The sequence below is a fragment of the Pogona vitticeps genome, chromosome 4, assembly GCF_051106095.1.
Source record: "Pogona vitticeps strain Pit_001003342236 chromosome 4, PviZW2.1, whole genome shotgun sequence".
NCBI classification, from domain to species: Eukaryota; Metazoa; Chordata; class Lepidosauria; order Squamata; family Agamidae; genus Pogona; species Pogona vitticeps.
The window spans coordinates 22,194,592-22,214,821 of record NC_135786.1 but is presented as its reverse complement, the minus strand read 5'-3'; the positions used below and the strand labels follow the sequence as shown (position 1 = coordinate 22,214,821).

General features: G+C 40.9%; 1 protein-coding gene across 2 annotated transcripts in view; it reads right to left on the bottom strand.

Moving 5' to 3' along the window:
• The window catches only part of PTGIS (prostaglandin I2 synthase), a 54,718-nt gene that overhangs the window by 7,852 nt on the left and 26,636 nt on the right, over positions 1-20,230 (bottom strand). For both annotated transcript variants that reach the window (XM_020779481.3, XM_078392640.1), the window contains exons 5-9: positions 19,003-19,157; positions 17,943-18,124; positions 11,587-11,755; positions 4,738-4,919; positions 704-855 (exon numbers count right to left, since the gene is read on the bottom strand). In XM_020779481.3, the coding sequence (XP_020635140.3) occupies positions 704-855; positions 4,738-4,919; positions 11,587-11,755; positions 17,943-18,124; positions 19,003-19,157 (840 nt within the window). The remainder of the gene's footprint in view (positions 1-703; positions 856-4,737; positions 4,920-11,586; positions 11,756-17,942; positions 18,125-19,002; positions 19,158-20,230) is intronic.

Below are 20,230 nucleotides of genomic sequence, written 5' to 3'. Positions count from 1 at the left end.
AACACGAATAAAGAAAGACCAAACTCTGTAAAGAAAATGAAACGAAAGAGGAGTGATCTATTGCATTTCAGCTATATGAGCAATGGTGAGGTCAGGGAGTGAGCAGGCGAAGCACTGGGGGCTGGGGTTAGAAACGAAGGCGCCGAATCAGCCTGGATGGTGCGAGAGCTCCTATGAAGACCAATTTGCCACATTCTCTTTATGTTTGCCAGTGCCACTGTTCATGAACCTCATTCCTGCAGTCTGCTCAAGGCTTAGAAAAAATGTTGTTGAAAGGTATTACCCAAGTGACATGCGCAATTCTAGGACTGTAGTCCAAAAATGTAACTTTTCCAAGTTCTGAGCCTGCATGACAGGTGTGGGTTGCCAAACCCTGGCAGGACAGACCTGGCAGACTCTGTTCAGCTCAGCTAGGTAGGGCTGGAGGAGTCAAAAATTCTGCAGCACGCCTGATCTATGGGACAATTATAAGCAATAAGTTAGAAGATGAAAAAGATGTGAGACTTCATCTCCTGTTTTATAAATGGTTCCATTTATCATTCACACATGGGAACAACTGAAATGGCACCAGATTAACACTTTTTCTTCTTCTTTTCTCTCTTTATTTGAAAGGTTTAATTTCTGCTCCAAGTCAATGCTGGCTTCTTTTGTTCTATACTGCAGCCAGAGATGGGTGTTGTGTCAATGTTATGCATTCACTCACAGTTTGATGCTATTGACTGCGTGGAACTTTCCAATACAAACGTTGATTCCTGCTCCCCACGGCATAGTGTAATATTTGAGCTTTCTCCCTCCTTTATAGAAGTCTGTTTTTTCAGTGCAGTCTGCATTGAGAAACCGGTTGTACTTGAATTTCTGAGGGGAAAAGAAAGAAGACAAAAGTGAGAAAAACCTGTCCTTTCAGTGTTTAGCCCCTTCATCGGCTGAAAAGTAGGCTATAAATGGGACTAAATAAATACAAATAAATAAACAGAGTCAAGTAATGTTTAAAACAGAGGGTGCAGGACTTTAAGACATGCCAAAACTGCATTTGGAGCTTTAAGGGGACAGAAGCAACAACAATAACAACAATGTGCCGTCATATCAATTCAGACTTATAGCAACCCCTTCCAGGGTTTTCCAGAATAGAGAATACTCAGAAGTGGTTTACCATTCCCTTCTTCTGGGGCAGCCCTGGGAATGTGCAGCTTGCCCAAGGCCACTCAAGCTGGGTCTACTCACAGGAGACACAGCGGAGAATCAAACTACCAGATTCTCATTCCACAGCCAGGTGCCTAAACCACTGAGCTATCCAGCCGCCTAGAGTGGTCATAAGACCAGATGGGTGGGGTACAAATAAATAAATAAATAAATTTTAGAATTCACTGGGCTGGATTCTGATGTAGAGCTTGTCTACGTTGTAGAGTTATAACTAGAGATGGGCACAAATTAAAAAAAGAATCACCAAATTATTCAAAAAAATCACTGATTCATCAATTCATAGCTGTACAAATCAATGACCCCAACAAATATGAATCAAGATTTTTTTTTGGTGATTTTTTGTTTGTCTATTTGGTTTGCTATAAAATGCCCCCCCCGGCACTTAGAGACACCAAAATTGCAGGGAAAATTCCCATGACTCTCCTCTACAACCCCTTCAAGTTTAGTGAAGATTGGGTTTCCTCAAGCTAGCTGGGGGGGGCACTTTGTGGGTATATAACTTGGATGTCTGAAGCCCAAACTTGGAGGGATTGTGGAGGAGAGTTGGGGGAAGTTTCTCTGTAATGTTAGTGTCTCTAGGTACCTAGGGGGACTTTAATGGGGGGGGCTCCTTGTTGGTGTATAACTCAGACATCCAAAACCCAACGTTCACAAATTTTCAGGTCTTGTAGAAGAGAGTCAGGGGAACTACTCTGCAAATGTGGTGTCTCTAGGTTCTTGGGGAGGCATTTTATAGAGTTTTAAGTTGATTTGTCAGGAAAAAATCATAAATTTGTAATTTACGATTCGTCAACCTTGAGGAATCAGAAATCAAAATGAATCATCATTTTTCTGATTCATGCACATCTGTAGTTATAACACTCTGATACTACTTCCACTGCAATTGTTCCATCCTATGGAATTTGTAGTTCGGTGAAGTATTTAATATTTTCTGCTTTGATTGAACTGAGTATACAAGAATGTTCTAGTGCAGAATTTTAAATATTCCAGCAAACTGCAAATCTCAGGATTCTGTAGGGTGAATCCAAGGTAGCTCCATGCATCAGAAAGCATGGATTATGCCCATGAAAGCTTATGCCTAAATAAAACCTTTCAAGATGCCACAAAACATTTTGGTGATTTTCCCCCCTTATATTTCCCTGGGATTCCATATAATATGAGATTAAGGGGTTTTTGGTTATTGTTGTTGTTTTGCTTCCCCCCCCCCCCCAATTATTATTTTTTAAATCATTTTTTTCCTGGAACAGATGGTGAGAATTTAATTGCTTATTGGGACACAGGTGAACATCATTTAATCTTACAAACAATAATTTAATGAGACTTGTATTACAACGATATCACCATTGTTTCTTTCATAATGGTAATTTGGAAACTGCTTATAAGATAAAGATAAAGGAATACCAGCTTGATTCTTTGCTAAGAGAGAGAAAATTAAGGGGGATAAAATGAGGAGGCAGATTAGGAACACTAGAAAGCAGAAACCATGTTGATATATTTTTAAATGTGCTTTAGACAGTTGTCATAGCAACGGCCAAACAGAAGTTTCACTCTTCATAAGGAATAGGAGCTGCTCTTCATTTATTATTGTTTACTTAATTCTATTTTGAGATCTTAAATACACATCCAAAAATTTGTCATTTTTGCACCTAGGACAGAGAGCAAATCTTTTGAGCAAAAATATATTACCTGCAATTGTTCACAGATGAATTTAAAATCATTTCATGTGCGAATGAGCTGTCACCAATCCAACAACACAGAACTTTTTATCAATATTTATAATGTTTGTCAGAGGAATTCATTGGAAAAAAATTTAATATTTGATAGTCAGTCAGTCATTGAATGGAGAGGACTCAAGTATTTAGAACTTAAGAGAAGTCCATGCATGTGTGAACCAGGTTTTTGCAGTTTAGACAAAGAGGTAGATTTAGACAAAGAAATTAATATCAATAAATTCACATCTTATTTGCAGTATTTGGGCAGTTGCATAGATCCACTGAGATGTTGTTCCCAGGAACATCTTTATGTGCTCTCTGAAAAGGAGAACACTGAATGATATTCCCAGCTGAAAGAGGCCAGATCTGATTATCACAGCTCATGTGCTTCTGACACAGTTCAAGTGTCAAGCAAAGATGTTTAAACATTGTGACAGCCACAAACTATCCCTCTGGTCCCTGTGTATTCCTTCACTAAACTGCAGGTTGGAAAGCTTGCAAAATCAGAAAGTCAAGATGTTATACAGAAGGGCTTCCGTCTTGTTGTTTTTCTGTGTCTATGCTAGTGCGGTTCTCAATCCCCACATCTTACATTTAGGTTGAAACCATGTTGTGTAACTGTGCACAGGTACATCCTGATGACCTCATCAGCTGTAAGCTGTCAATCTTTATTTCAAAGCTTCCTGTGCCCTCCCCCACCCCTAGAGATCCCCCTCAAACTGGGGAAGCCTCAGGACAGAGGGGAGGGCGTTTTTCACATCAGAAAATTGCTGCTGGAGGTCCCAATTGATCCGAAGTGATTTGGGGGCATTAAAGGCTGACCCTTCCCCAATCCTAAGGCACCAAAAGGCTTCCCCAGGTCAAAAGGTATCCCTAGGGAGTCTCAAAACCTGAGGAGTGGGGGAAGATGCTTTAAAATAAAGATTAATGTCCATCGCTGATGACATGGTCAGGATTTATTTCCATGCAGTTGTACAACAGGATTCTATCGATTATGTGGTATAAGGTACTTAAAGACATGTCTGCATATTTTTTGCAGGACTCCTTTTGGAGTCATGGAAAAAAGCACTGCAGAGCATCCAAGCCTTATTTCCTGACCACTAGAAATTGTGCATATTTTCCTCACTTTCAGCGAACCTTCAGACCATTGCCCAGAAACCACTTGTACAAAATCAGACGCACTCGTTTCTCTGATAGTCTTGTGTGAAGAATCCTGGAAAACACACCCTCCTGCCTAGAGTGCTACTTTGCTTAAACATGTGATTCTGGTTCCACGTAAACAGTGTGTAGTTAGTTTTTTTAAGGGTTTGAGCCAGAGTTTTAGGGGAGTCAGGGCTTATAGGATCAGCAAGCTGGGACCTCTATATTTACAGGGGCAATGACACCATCTGAGTTTTTCCTTGGGTCCCTCTGCTCCCTCAAAGCTAAACTGCAATCCAGCAGCAATATAATATTGTGAGATATTCCTGTTTTAATGCAAAGTACTTGGTTCTGAATGAGTAATTAAGTCCCATTAGCTCCATACAAGACCTGCTCCTGGAAAGGACAGCAATGGCTAGAACTGGTTTGTTAATATGGATCAAGGCAACTGCCTATACTTTTTGGACTCTCCTTGGGAGTTTGGTTGGGGTGGGGTACAGCCATGACGAGCTGCACTAAATATTTATCTCTGCACCACAGGTAACAGGCCATATGAAGGACATAAGATGTTACCAATTGCATCACAGATCCCATATGAGCAGCAAGTTCAGCTAAGGCAAAAGGAAAAAGGAATCTGCAGAGGAGGCTGTTATATGGAACATGATTTAGAATGACACCACTTTACCTCTGGCTCTTCATAGATTTCGGGGTCCATTTGTGGGCTTACGTATGGAAAAAGGCAAAGCCTATCTCCCTTTCTTAAGTGATACTCTCTGCAATCTGGCAGTGTCAGAAGCATGTCCTGAAGAACTTCTCGGCTGATAAAAGGAGCTGCTGTCAACCGCAGTGTTTCATTCAGCACACTGTCTGTAATGAACCAGAAAATCAAAAAAGGGAAAATTATGGCAGATAACAAAAATGCATGAGGAAAGGAGTGGGTGGCTGGCTTTCCTTCCATTCACACAGAAAAAGATGGCTCAGTTTCCATCAACAACGCAACTGCTTCCTAAAATTCTACCAAGCAATGGCTTAAAAACACACACACAAAACACTAGAAAATGAATTATCTCTCACTATTTCTAGACAAACTGAACAGGCAGGAAAGAAGTTACACAAACTTTAGCCTTGTCTTTCAAACCTTTAAACTGCTAGAGTACCTTTGCCAAAAGTTACTCCATTGCTTTCCTATCACAAATGAAATGTGAACAACAGATATTTGTTCTTTTTTAAAAAAATTAGTTTTAATAAAACTTACAAGATACAATATACAAAACCATAAAATAGTTCTAAACTGTCAAACTCCACATAGTAAACATATCAAATGGCATTACTAGTTAAGGTAACACATATTTCCATAAATCAACATGAGTGGTTGAGGGGTTGCTAAGAAAATCAGCGTGATTATTATAATTTATTTATTTATTTGTTGCATTTATACCTCGCCCATCTAGTCAATTGACTACTCTGAAACAATACTGAATAAAAGAAGCTAGATTTTATAAAACAAGTCTATACTGGAATTCTGGTACCTCAGTTTCAAGTGGACAGTGAGTTTTTCCATCAAAAGTAATTTCCATTTATTTATTTTATTTTATTTTATTTATTTATTAAATTTATACCCTGTCCATCTAGACACAAGTCTACTCTGGGCAGCTAACAATAAAAATAGAATTAAAACAGTATAATAAAACAAAAAGCAGCAATATTAATATGGGTCAAGATGGGGGGAAAAATAAAAATAATCAAGTGATGACAGGAGGTCCATACTCTACATGCCCAAACATTTGTTGACATTTTCACACCTGTCTTCCAACACTGAACAATTGTTCATCTAGTTGCAACACACCAAAAGTTATTAGCTCTTTATGGTGTAGTAGTGCTTTGGAATCTAAGAATAAATTCATTAATCCCAAGGCTGGATTTATAACCATACTTTGTGATGTTATCTTTCTATTATTACTTTTTTTATCACCTTGACCTAAAAATTATGGAACCAGGAATGTAAATGTTGCAACTAATTTCTTTACAGACCCTCCAACAATTTGGGTCCAAGTTTTTATTTATATGAGTCAAGGTTATGGAGTAGTAAACCATTTAAATGAATCTCAACTATGGTAAGAGAGCACTGGTTCAAAGTGGCACACCCATGTATTGGTTCCATACATGTGTGCCTCAGGTGCCAGGGTGTTTTCTGATTTTTTCCACTTGGGGCATACTTTGGACAGGATTTGCATGTTGTGCCACTCATATCAATGTTGAAAGGTAACCATTTTATCACATTTGGAAGTTCTTAGCCGTCATAAGACAGGAGGAAGTTTCCTTTCTGTGCAGGGTCCAGACGCTACACAACTTTTTAATGAAGGAAAAACCAGTATATGTTCATTGAAAGGTATAGGGAAACCACTATTGTTGCAGTTCTAAAAGAAGTAGCTATATTAGCCTGTGCTAGCATATCCGGCGAAAGAAAGAAAGAAAGAAAGAAAGAAAGAAAGAAAGAAAGAAAGAAAGAAAGGAAGGAAGGAAGGAAGGAAGGAAGGAAGGAAGGAAGGAAGGAAGGAAGGAAGGAAGGAAGGAAGGAAGGAAGGAAGGAAGGAAGGAAGGAAGGAAGGAAGGAAGGAAGGAAGGAAGGAAGGAAGGAAGGAAGGAAGGAAGGAAGGAAGGAAGGAAGGAAGGAAGGAAGGAAGGAAGGAAGGAAGGAAGGAAGGAAGGAAGGAAGGAAGGAAGGAAGGAAGGAAGGAAGGAAGGAAGGAAGGAAGGAAGGAAGGAAGGAAGGAAGGAAGGAAGGAAGGAAGGAAGGAAGGAAGGAAGGAAGGAAGGAAGGAAGGAAGGAAGGAAGGAAGGAAGGAAGGAAGGAAGGAAGGAAGGAAGGAAGGAAGGAAGGAAGGAAGGAAGGAAGGAAGGAAGGAAGGAAGGAAGGAAGGAAGGAAGGAAGGAAGGAAGGAAGGAAGGAGCCAAAAATATTGTGGCACCCTAAAGACTATCTGCTATATTTTAATGTTTATGGATAAATGCCCGAGGAAGTGATATTTATGTGGCAAGGAGGGATGAAACCACTGTGACACTAAAGACAGGACTTGATAATCCGAGGGTTCCGAAAGGCTACAAGAAAAGGAATGCAGGCAAGAAATCACTTTTGGAACCATGCACAGAAAGTTACTTTTAAGAAAAATGAACATAATGAGACGCTGAAGCCAACCATCACTGAGAAATGAGGAGATGATGCTCTGGGGCTCATTCAACGCATTCTTCTTGAAAGTAACTTTTCAAGCTCTGCATTATAGCTTACTTTCAGAAGCCAAGTTCTCCAGAGCATTTGTTATCCTCCGTACAGCTTCGAAAATCATCCTTACTCTATTTTTCTTAAATGTACTTACATGGGTACTTTAGAAGCTCTTTAGAGAAACACATTACCATAAGGTTGTAAAGTTCTTGTTCCCACACACAGAAACTTAATCAGCAAGAAGAAAGTTAGGCTAGATAAACTATTCTTCCATGTGTAAAGATGCATTTATGTCCTCCCCAATAGCAGCCATAAGCAGCACCATCCAGGCATAAAGTCACCATGGGACAATCTGTTTATCAAAAAGACCTTCTATTCCTTAGCCTTTACAACAGTATTCTAGGTTCTATCAGGTTTATTGCCATCTCAACATCTATAAAATGTCTTTTGCATGGCATATGTCAATCTTTAGAAGGGTGTGGGGAGAAAAAAGTGTCACTGCTGGGACAAATCAACCCAGTGTTAATAGCAGTTCCAAATGCAGTGAGTGAGCAATTTCTTTAAGGAGATTTGATTAATGGCTTTGTTGCGTTAAAGGAGAAGCTCACCAGTTTGGAACTAGATGGAGTGATTTAAAACAATGCCAATGTCCAAGAGGTTCTCCGGTCACAGCTCACTGTGGTCAGGGAGGGGGAGTAACCTCCAGCATTCTGAGAGCCACACAAAGTCATCCCTAGACCTTGGAGGGTTGTATCCATATAATAACCCAAATAATTTTTAAATTACAAACATATAAAATCGATTAAAGGCGTTTATGCCAAAGAGTGGCATTTTTTAAAAGTGTAAAATTAAGAGACAGGGAAGGTTAAAAATAAAATAGCAAAATTACTCCACATGTTCCTATGGGGGAAATTTCTGAGCAAAATTTTAAAGAACTGGGGATGTAGAGTATGTGGCCCTCCCAGCTGCATGCGTGCATGTGTGTGTGTGTGTGTGTGTGAGAGAGAGAGAGAGAGAGAGAGAGCGCGCTGGGTTCCTGGGGATATGTGCAGCCTGCAAGCTGTACTTTGTCCACCCTGGTCTAAGGCATTTTGCAAATGTTTGTGGTATAGAACGAAGATGAAAAGAGGCCATGATAGTTTGGGAGACTCTGCAAACTATGATGAAATGATTCTTCATTCTCCTCTTGAGGAGTGGAGGCATAGGAGTCAATTTAACTGACTTCAGCCATATTTACTCATTCTGAAAATGGATGCTGTCCACATGTGATATGCTAGCCCCACTCTTTCTGTCATTGGTTTAACCAAGCAAAAGTCAAGAGGAGGTGGCAGCAAAGTGTACAGGCTCTCCACATCCTGATTTGTTCATGTTTTTGCTCCTATGAGGTACTTCCAAAGATAGAACAGTCTCCCCCTTCTCCCAACTCTTATTTGATCAAATCAGTGATGGTGGGCTGGGGCTAGCATGTTCCCTTATCATGTGTGAAGGAAGAACATTTTTAACATGACTAATACGGAGGGCCTTGATGACATCATAATGTGGTAAATATAATTGGGTATGTGATGCTATGGTAGCCTGCTGGCGCTGTGATTCCTAATTGGCTGGATCATGCTGCCAAGAACAAAAGCCATGCTTGAGATACTGTGTAATAACAGAAGGACAATCAAGTCAGTGTTCTCTCTGCTCTGGCAGGCTCTCCGCTGCATGCCCTGGTCTCCCAATGCTTGACAAATTGGTTGCACAACAAGTTATAGGATCAATGGTGTGACAGAGGGCTTGCTAGAGCATGAAATACTTGCACAATTATCTTCATCTAGTGGGATACTGGCACACACAAATATACACATACTGTATATATTTGGGAGAGAAGTCTCTCTCTCTTTCTCTCTCTCTCTCTAACACACACACACACACACACACACACACACACACACACACACACAGAGAGAGAGAGAGAGAGAGAGAGAGAGAGAGAGAGAGCCTAGCCATGTGCAACTTGTTTGCAATCATTCTAAAAGTTCCTGTCATACACTTACTTCAGCCAGTCTGACAAGTTGTTCTTTTCCCCATTGCCAGCCCACATTAACACTAATCACACATTCACATAAATATTGCAAGAGAAACGCCACAGCAATTTAGATTTGCATTATAGAGCAAAGTAGGCAAACAAATTAGAAGCATTAAGGGCCAAGGAACTTTTCAAATATTGATTCCTAGACAGTGGAAGCCTGTATTAGTGAGAAGAGGCCTATGTACGTTAGCCTGTATTCCCCAAACCTGTATGAGGCCTAGTGCTTAAACAGCTCAGGAAGGAAAATTTGCTCTAACTCTGTGGAATAAATGATATCTCAAAAAGAACATATACTTCCCCCGATTAAGCTGTTTCCCCTCAAGCAATGGGTTTTCCTCAGAAATGTCCACCTCAGCAACCAGACTTACAAATTAAGAAGGTGTTTAACTGTCAGTAATCAATTACAATATAAAGCACACTAAATGCAAGATACATAGGTAGACAAGTGTTTTCCACCACTTCCGTGATGACTGCTTCTAAATATGTGATGCAGGTATCAGGTAACATGACCCTTAACCTGAGGTGGTCTTACACTGCTCCACTGCAGAGTTCTCCCAGTGTAGTAGTGTCTAATGTTTCTGCTGAAAAATGAAAAGAGGTAGAGAAGGACACCCAGTGATGCTGGAATGCAGACTTTTAAACCAGGATTCTGCCCAGACCTTGAGGGGATCATCAACAGAATTTTATAATTCAGGGTTAAAACACACATACAAGGATCAATCTGGACTGGGACAACTTGCAAGTCGAGAAGACTTAGAATAAGTATATGGTTCCCTGATTCTCACCAGGACCACTGTGCCTTCATGAAAAAGGCTTAAACCTCCCCCAGCAGTTTTTTTTCTCTCCATCTAAATTTGCCTGTGCCCCACTGCAGCTGCTGTAGATTGGAGGAACTCTACTGTTGCTAATAAGGATTCTTCCATGTTGTCAACAATGGCATTTTCCTCCCCATCTACAGTTGCAGAAGGGGGCTGTAGGTAAAATTCAGATGGAGGGGGAAACACACCAGCTGGGGGGATATTAAGCCTTCTCTATGTGGGCACAGTGGTCCTAGTCAAGATCAGGATGCTATATGCTTGTTTCAGAGTTAGTAAGAAAGAGACATGTTACTGCATATTACCAACTAAATCTATTTGCTAGGGTAGATTCACTGAATCAGTGACATTTACGTAAGTGTTGACTTACCATTCAGGAACCAATTGAGTGGGTCTGCTCTACTGGAGATTAAGTTTTGGGACAGCTTAGAACCCATTCATGTCTCCCAGGGAGCTGTCCATGGTGCTGAGAAGCCCAATGCTAACACCTGTCTTCTATTCAGGACCATCTCTTCAATGGGCTGCTCAGTTTCCAGTGGGGTTTCCAGCCTTGCTGATGTGCGACATACACACATAGTGGCATACCTGTATGCTAGGTTCTATGTGAGGTACCAGTGCTTGGAAAAGTTCAATCTGGAACTTTTGCCCCCACAAAAACCCAAGCCAACATGTCCACTGGCTATGCTTGTGGGAGATTATGGGCACTGTAGCCCAAAAAGAAGCATTACCAAGCTTTGTCAGTTCCAAGCTGCTACACAAAAAATCTCCCCCACTATAATATTTGAAGCTGTCCTCAAAATACATAATCAAGTGCTGGCCCTACCACTAGATAGACCAAGGCAGCTGCTATTGGCAGTGGATTTTGAGCACCATGAAAAAGCAGCAAACTGGTAATGATTTAATTTAATTATTATTGTTTTTATTACCAAAAAATGAGGGAGAGGCAGCTATGAAATGCTCTGCCTTGGGTGCCCAGCCTTAGTCCAGGAATCAAAATATCTCAGATTAAGCCTGATAACACATAATATATGAAAGAAGGGCTGATAAAGGTCTTTATAGCGCTGAAAGCAATGCATTATAAGGAGGAAGTAACTCCTCCATATCATTGGGATCTTCTCCTAAAGTGTGTTAAATCTCGAACCCAAGGGCCAGCCCATCCGTTCAGCTTATATTCTCTACATGGTTTCATATCTATTACAAATATAAAGGAAATGGGTGGTACATAAAGGCAATTATTCCCTCGGGGGTAACTGCTGGAAGCGGAGCAGCTATGACCTGAGACATGGGGTGGAGTGGCAGAAATTCCCTGGTCCAGGACAATGTGCAAAGGGAAGATGGATGCTAAAGAGATAGCTGGTTGGTTGAAGAGAGGGTCCACTGTTACTGCTAGTCTCAAATTACCTGAAAATGGCCCTGAAAATTACTCACTGAAAATGGGTGTGTTGTCCAGTTTCTCTTGACTTATCCCATGGACTTGTCCAATAGTTTGTTTTCTGGATCCAAATATTGTTTGCATTTCACCTTCAACTGTAGCCATGGCGGAAGGGTGTTTTAAAAGAAAGAAGAGAAGCCAAAAAACTGCAGGCCCTGCATTACTCTAAAAATAAAAGCAAAACATCATCAACAACTCCGGTAGTCTTTAAAACAATTGCTCTGTGTGAATAGAACATCTACTATATCAAATGGCAGCAGGACAGTATAAATATCATTTTCATTACAAAATAAGACTTATTCCACCCACAGCATGGAGGGCTGGCACTTCCTAATCTCTAAATTAACAGGTGGGCAGTGCTTGAAGGATTGGCTTGAAAAGTTCTGAAATATCTTTCAAGCTCTTCTGTGTTATTAAGGGTAGTATTCCCAGAACAAATCAGCTGCTTCAGAAATCTGAAGGATCTGGCAATAACTTTATCAGAAAAACAGTAGCAGAAGGAATGCACTAGGAATTTAGATGTACATCTGAACCGAAAGAAAATCACAAAGCTCCGGAGCAATAGTTCTCAGCCTTGTGTAACCCAGATGTTCTTCAACTGCAATTCCCAGAAACCCTAGCCAGCACAGCTGATGGTGAAGACTGCTGGGAACTGCAGTCCAAGAACACTTCGGTTACCCAAGGTTGGGAACCACTGCCCTAGACCATTGTTAACCTTTGTATCCCATTGTAGCCCTATCAGGAATTTTTCTCAGGTTCCAGGACCCCCTGTCAAAAAGGGATACACCTCAAACAGATGAATATGGCCAAATATGCCAGGGCTCCCATTGAGAATGGCTACTGGAGACCATACTCCATCCTCAAGATTTGGTTGCATGTAGGAAGCATCTACATTACTAGATTTTAGTAAAGTTCTTTTTTTGGCAATGATTCCCAAAATCCCCTAGCTTGCATGGCTATGTAAAGTAGAGGGATTCTAGAAGCTGTAGTCCTGGAATGAATTTAGAATAAGCGTAAATGCTCATCACTGGACACTCAAGCATCGTTCAGTGGAAGATGGATGATTGATTCTGGAGAACAATTTAACATACCCTAATGATAGAAAGAAGAGGTCCACAATCAGAAACATAACCCCTGCTGCCTACTCCTCCCCTTGGTGACAGAGCTAGGTTAGAATCCAGGAAATCCACTTCATACCAAATCAAGAGCAAGGAAGAAACTATGTGATGAACCAGCATTCTGCTCTCTCTCTCTCTCCCTCCCTCCCTCCCTCCCTCCCTCTCTTTCTCTCTCTTTGCCCTTTCCTTTTTCTCAGGAAGTGATGATCAAGTGAAATGCAATCTAGCACAACTCTTAGTAGCAAGTGCTTCTACAGTACATTACATCCACGGGAGAAGAGTGCAGGGCATAAATAATTCATGCTGTTTTTTTGGAAGGAGGAAATGCAAGTTTATGCTGCTCAAGTTTTCAGGAAAGGTGGCTGCTCTTTTAATTAAATTGCAAGCGTTTAGAGGGAGGAACAAAGTGCACATGGGTTTTTCATTATTCATGTTATGAGCAAATGGCTTTATCCATGCTTAAGTCCCTTCTCCTTCCTTGGAGACTGCACTGCCAAAAACCCCAGTCACCAACTACTCCAGAAAAACAGCACCCCAACACAAGGGCAGAACAGAGCACCATGAGGAGATGTTCAGGATAGGGAGCAAATAATAAAATTAATGATATTTGAAATGAGGTAGCCATGATCAAAAACGAGAAACTGATTTGGAAAAAAGGGGCCGTGGATCTACATAATATGTGCACATTAAAAATTACACTGTTGTTGTGAACAATAAAAGTAATAACAATAGCATCAGAATGTCGTCAAATCAATTCTGACTCATGGTGACACTTTCCAGGGTCTTCCTAGGTAGAGAATACTCAGAAATGGTCTACCAAGCCCTTCTGTACTCTTGCAATGAGCAGGGGGTTGGACTTTATGGGCTTATAGGCCCTTCTAACATCACTATTCTATGATTCTGTGATTCTTCTGGGGGCCTGCTGAGACTATGCAGCTTGCTGAAGACCACACAGGCTGGATCTACTTATGGAAGGCACAGTAGGGAGTTGAACACCCAACCTCTGGTTCCGTAGCCACTCAATGAGCTAAGTCCTGGTTTAAATTAATTCCAAAAACTGAAACAAAACAATATCCCAGCATTGTTGTCGTTTAGTCATGTCCGACTCTTCGTGACCCCATGGAACTGAGCACGCCAAGCCCTCCTATCTTCCACTCCCTCCCGGAGTTGTGTCAAATTCATGTTGGTTGCTTCGATGACACGGTCCAACCATCTCATTCTCTGTCATCCCTTTCTCCACTTGCCTTCACACTTTCTCAACATCAAGGTCTTTTCCAAGGAGTCTTCTCTTCTCATGAGATGGCCAAAGTATTGGAGCCTCAACTTCAGGATCTGTCTTTCCAGTGAGCACTTAGGTTTGATTTCCTTTAGAATTGATAGGTTTGTTCTCTTTGCAGTCCAGGGGACTCTCAAGAGCCTCCTCCAGCACCACAATTCAAAGGCATCAATTATTCAGTGGTCAGTTTTCTTTATGGTCCAGCTCTCACTTCCATACATCACTACAGGAAAAACCATAGCTTTGACTATTCGGAGTTTTGTTGGCAAGACGATGTATCTACTTTTTACTGCCCAGTATTTTTATCCTTCCTTCCTTCCATTCATCTTTCCTTCCTTTCTTACATTTATGCCTCTACTTTTACTACTAAATGGTATTGTGATCATTGGAACACAATACATATGGTGAGTAGACTCTCCCCTACAGGCACAAGCATGCAATAAAATTCTTGAAAAATATCATGTGGTTTTCTAATGTTTAAACTGGACTTAGACAGGAAATCTGTTCCATGGTTGCAGAAGCTGAGGCCCTACAGATGGAGCAGGACAATGGTTCCCACCATCTCAACCCATTAGCTACACTGGCTTGGGTTTATGAGAACTGGAATCCAACAACATCTGCAGGACCACAGGTTGCCCATCCCTGAAAGACATCTTTTGAAATACAGGGTGGTTCCCTGTCCACTGTAAAACATGACACAGAGCCAACCTCATTCTTAAACAAGGAGTTTTGAGTTTTGGTTTGGGACCTGGAGTTCCTATTTCAATAGTCTCATAGGACAGTTGTGAGCAAATGTGGAGAATCCAAAGGAAAATTCTTCCCACAGACCCACAGGGGTTTGTAATTCTCCCAAATAAGCCATAATTATAAGTAAGTCAAAGCCAAAGTCAATAAACACCTATAAACTTCCATTGAGCCATAGGCTGAAATCCTGTTGTATAGCTCTGCAAGTGTAGCAGTGGTGACATCAGCAAAAGGAGCAATCACTGCAGATTAAAGGCTTCCTTTGGCAACTCTGGGGTGCACACAGGTACCTCTCTTCTAATTTGCATCCATGACTCTGAGTCCTCCTCTCCGGAGCTAGAGAAAACAAGCTTCCTACATCTTCCATACGAGAGCCCTTCAAATTTTTGAAAATAGCTGTCATGTCACCTTTGTCTTCTCTTGTCTTAAATCTGCCCAATTCCTTCAGTCATTCTTCATAAGTTTTGGCTTTTATTTCTTTTATCATCCTGACCATCTTCCATCCAGACACATTCCAGCTTTTCATCATCTTTCTTAAACTTTGGTGTCCAAACCTGGGCACAGTATTCTAGGTGAGGTCTGACCAGTGAAGAATAGAGTGGTATCATTACCTCCCTTGATTTGGTCACTCTACTTGTATCCCTGCAGCCTGGTATAGAATTAGGGTTTTTGTTTTTGTTTTTTTTGCTGCTGCATCACACTGTTAACACATGTTTAGCTTGTCATTTACTAAGACACCTAGGTCCTTTTCACACACACCGCTGCTGAGCCAGTTGTCTCCTATCTTCTGTTTCTACATCTCATTCTTTCCTCCTAAGCACAAGCCTTTACATTTTTTCCCTTGCTGAAACACATAGAAAAGGAGTTTTCCATTTAGGTGGGAAATATGAAACATACAAATATTTTCATTTTTGTATGTTTGGTGTTGCATTCCGTTTTACTGTAAAACTACCACTCCTGGTAGGATCCAATTTTCCCCAAAACTCTTTTTTGATGGAGGGGCAACTGGGAGCTGCAAACATGGCTTTGGAAGGCAACATGTGACCTCCCAGACATACTTCACCCACCTCTTTCCTACAAGTATAGGAATCTGCCTTGTTGTGGGTTTCACCATTTGCCTGTCAAGCTTTCTGTCTTCTAGTCGCTACTGATTGGCAACACCTCTCCATAGTTTCATATTCCCAGCCTTTCCTGGAGATGTGGGGAATTGAACAAAGCTATTTCACTGCTCTGCAGGGCGTGTTCTTTGGGTTTCAGTCCTGCTTGCTTTTGACTGTGGAAAGCCCTGTTCTCATGGGCATCCATCTGCCAAAAGGTTGCCCACAAGGCAGTAGGGCCCTGAGGCAAAAAGAACAGTGGGTTGGAGAACCTGGGTTGGGCGTTTGATGGCTCATTGTGCCTCCTGGCAGAAGAGCCAAGCTAGGTAGCCTTTGGCAGGTCATGCAGGCAGTCCCAGAGTGCCCCCACAAGTGGGGACTGCTAAGCCACCTCCGAGTACTCTATACCTAGGAAACCCTAGAAAGGATTGCTGTAAGTCTGAATAGACTTGACAACACATAATTATTCTTTATTTACACGAACTGAGTGAGTACCTTAGAGCGTCTCTTAGAATTCTCTGCAATGTTTGGGAGTTCTTAATTAGACACACTACCATGGAAGTATTCCGTGACTGTAGAAAATTTGGAAGTCATTTGTACTAATATAAAGTTGGGCAGTTTTGGCCCTGTTGAGGTTGTTCAACTGCAGCTCCCAGCATCTTTTACCATTGGCTATGATGGATAGGGAGGATAGAAGTTGTAGGCTATCATCCCACCACCTTCACAGGTGCATCTGGCGGGGATACAGGAAAGGGCCTTTATTATTATTATTATTATTATTATTATTATTATTATTATTATTATTATTATTATTATTATTATTATTATTATTATTATTATTATTATTATTATTATTATTATTATTATTATTATTATTATTATTATTATTAATAGTAGTAGTAGTAGTAGTAGTTAGTATGCCACATTTCTCACAACAAGGGAACCAAAGTGGCTCAAAACATTAACTTTCACACAATTAAAAACACAAGTTAAATATTAAAAGGCAAATTAAACAATATATGATCTAAAATAAAATCAAAGGATTAAAATATGAAAACATGGAAAAAATTAAAATTATCTGCTAAAATGGGGTTCAGGGATTCAGTTGTAAAGGTTAAAAGGCTGCCTGAAGAGGTGGAGCTTTAGCTTTAGCTGTTGGGCCTGTTGCCCTCAGACTTTGAAACCCCCTCCCATAGGAGGCCTGACTGGCCCCATCTTTACTGTCCTTCTGAAAGCTGGCAAAGACATTTCTCCTCAGGAAAGCTTTCCCTCAGGGACTGCCTACATGACTGGCCACATGGCTGACTACATGAGTTCCATTTAGATGGATTGTTATGCATCACTCCTCTGACTGGGTCTTTAGTACTACTTGTGTTTACCGTCTCTCAAGAGTGGTATTTGTTTGTTCCTTTTTAGCATTTGCATATTTATTGTTTTAGCTTTGATATTGTTTTTTAATTATGTAAATGACTTGTAGGTTCATTGTTTTCAGCTTTAAATATTGTCTTTCAAGGATGTAAGCCACCTTGGGTCCTTTTTTAAGGAGAAAGGCGGGGCAAATATGTTCTACATAAATAAATAAAAAGTTGCCCACTTCTGTGCTGAAGGAAGACATCAACACCAAAACACAAACTATCACAATGACTACATATCTCATACAATGTTGCTTTCCCAAATATTACATGATATTGATGATCAGGATCTCATTTCATTGTCATCTAAATTATGGTCTCCTGTCTACTTTGGCATCCCTTAGCAACTACAGAACTTGGAGGCCAACAAAGAAATTTCAGGTTATGCAAATACAAAGCTCAGGATCCTGAAAGCAAAGCAGCTTCAGAGAGTTAAATTATGCCAGATGTTAGCTTCACAGTTAAAAAGTAATAAAACATCACAGAGGAATGAGACAAATTCCTGTAAACAAACATGCAAAGGAAGCTTATGTTTCATTCTGATGCCCGATCACAAAATGAGTTAATTTGCAACTTATTGAGCTGTGGAAACATCATGCTAAGATAAGCAAATGTCTTTTACTTCTTAAGGTAACTCTGCTCTTAATGATTATACTCACTACATTGTACAGCCTCACCCTCATAAGCTAATATTGGGCTTTCTACCTGAGTACTCCAGAGCTGCAACAACATTGCTTTAGTCTGCATCTCTTCATCCACACCCAGGTCCACCAAATGCTGTTTATAGCTATCCAGCCAAACGCTTCGGTTTGCTCTGCAATCCAACCTTTTCACAGAAAGTAGCTTCCAGAGATCTCTCTTAATGCTATCAAATGTCTTCTTTTCTCCTGCGTATAGAAAATCCACAAGTGCATTTGTGAAACAAATTAGAGGGACATTTTAGAAACATGCCTTCCACTATGAACACCCTCCTATATTTTAAGCACAGAACACAAAGGGCAGTTCTGTTTAGCAAGAAGTATTAAATGGTGAAGTGCTTGCAAAGTGACTCTCTTTTCTCTGGCAAGTATTATTATAAAAGACAATGAAGCCACTCTCGTTTTAGCCTATAAGAAAAATGAGATTGAAAAGTTACACAATGGTGCCATCTACTGTTCAAAAGTTCCTTCTTTCTTTGATGGTTGCTGTGGGTTTTTCGGGCTCTTTGGCTGTGTTCTGAAGGTTGCTCTTCTTAACGTTTTGCCAGTCTCTGTGGCCAGCATCTTCAGAGGACAGGAGTCAGTAAGAAGAACAATCTTCAGAACATGGCCAAAGAGCCCGAAAAACCCACAGCAACCATCAGATTCCGGCCGTGAAAAACTTCGAGAAATCCTTCTTTCTTTGTTTACACCATCAGTCTGTTTCATCTTCCCCAGTGTGATCCCTTAAAGATGAACAGACTTATTATAGAGTAAGCTGCATATAGACTGCAGATCATAAAATGTATTCCACATTGTAATAAATCTGTTTCTCAAGATTTTCTTTGATAGCTAAACACAGACTTTATTTACAAGTCTGAATTATCAGATGTGAAAGGCTGTGTAACTCATATCTCAAATCACTAATGTTATTTCAGATGTAATGACAGTTGATCTTTAAGTTATCCCTTGGCCCTTCGCTCTTTCTGCCATGATGAAGAGGGGAATTACCATGGGAACTTGCAGAATTGGGGGGGGGGGCTGAAATCCACACCAACACTTTGTGATTTTTCTTGTCCAGAACCAACCTGCGCTCAAAATAGAGCGAGCCGCTTTCATTAAAAGCTGATCCAGTTTATAAAACTCATTATATATTTCCAGAGAGTTAGCCCGATCTTTTGCTTGGCCAGAGACATCTTCGTAATCTTTCCCTTCGTTGCCATAAAGTGTCAGGTATCCAGCTCTGCCAAGTTAGAAAAAAAAATATACCGCAGGATGGTTAATTTGTTAAAAATAAACATCATGTTCCTCTTGAGTGGTTATATGCAACCACAGCACTTTCAGTGTCATTTATGTTACAATTACACCATCTTCAATCCCTGCCCTAGATTTTCCCCACTTTGTCACTGTATTTGAGCCTTGTGGCAAAGTTGTTAAACTGCAGTACTGCAGCCAAAACTCTGCTCACGGCCAAAGTTCAATCCCAGGTTCACTCAGCCTTCCATTCTTCTGAGGTCGGTAAACTGAATATCCAGCTTGATGGGGGAGGGGGGGATGTGTAGTCTGCATAATTGTAAACTTACCAGAGAGTGCTTTAAGTGCTATGGGGCAGTACATAAGCAGCATGCATGCTTTGTCCCTGTATTTTCTTTATATTCCTTCTCAGTTGCCTAGAACTCAACATGTCTCCAGCCAGACTGCTTCTCTTTTTTCTTTCTTTATCTATTGACAACAGCACCATATACTTTACTGAGAAGACAAAAATGACCTTCCTGTACCTTTTTTCTGCCTGTTTTCCCATACACTCCATCCTGCCTCCCTAGAAAATATTAATCAAGACTCCTCTTGAAGGATGGTCAGATGATAGGTGTGTGAAAGGGCAGAGACAGCAGCCCAGCTTCTAGAATGGGTGCCAGGCCACGGTCTCTGAGGATGGCAGTGGCAGAGGACAAAGAGGCAGCGGCAGCAGAACCAGGTAGGGAGATATGGAGCAGTGGGAAGCGGGCAGTTTAGCGGCAGAGGAGGTAGAGGCATTAGGTTCCCCTTCCCAGGCACGAACTGGAAAACAACAAACCATGAACCGGTTCATTTCTGATTGGTTCAGGGGGTGCTTTTTCAGGGGACATAAACCACAAACCACGCCAATTCGTCACTTTTCCAGTTTGTGCCCATCTCTACTTTTCCAGTTTGTGCCCATCTCTACTACCGAATGACGGACAACTTCTGCTCTCCAGCTAATGTGCAAATAGATTGTATCTTCAAACGGAGGACTGCCCCCGATCATTCTTCAAACAAAGGACTATTCCCTGTGAAACA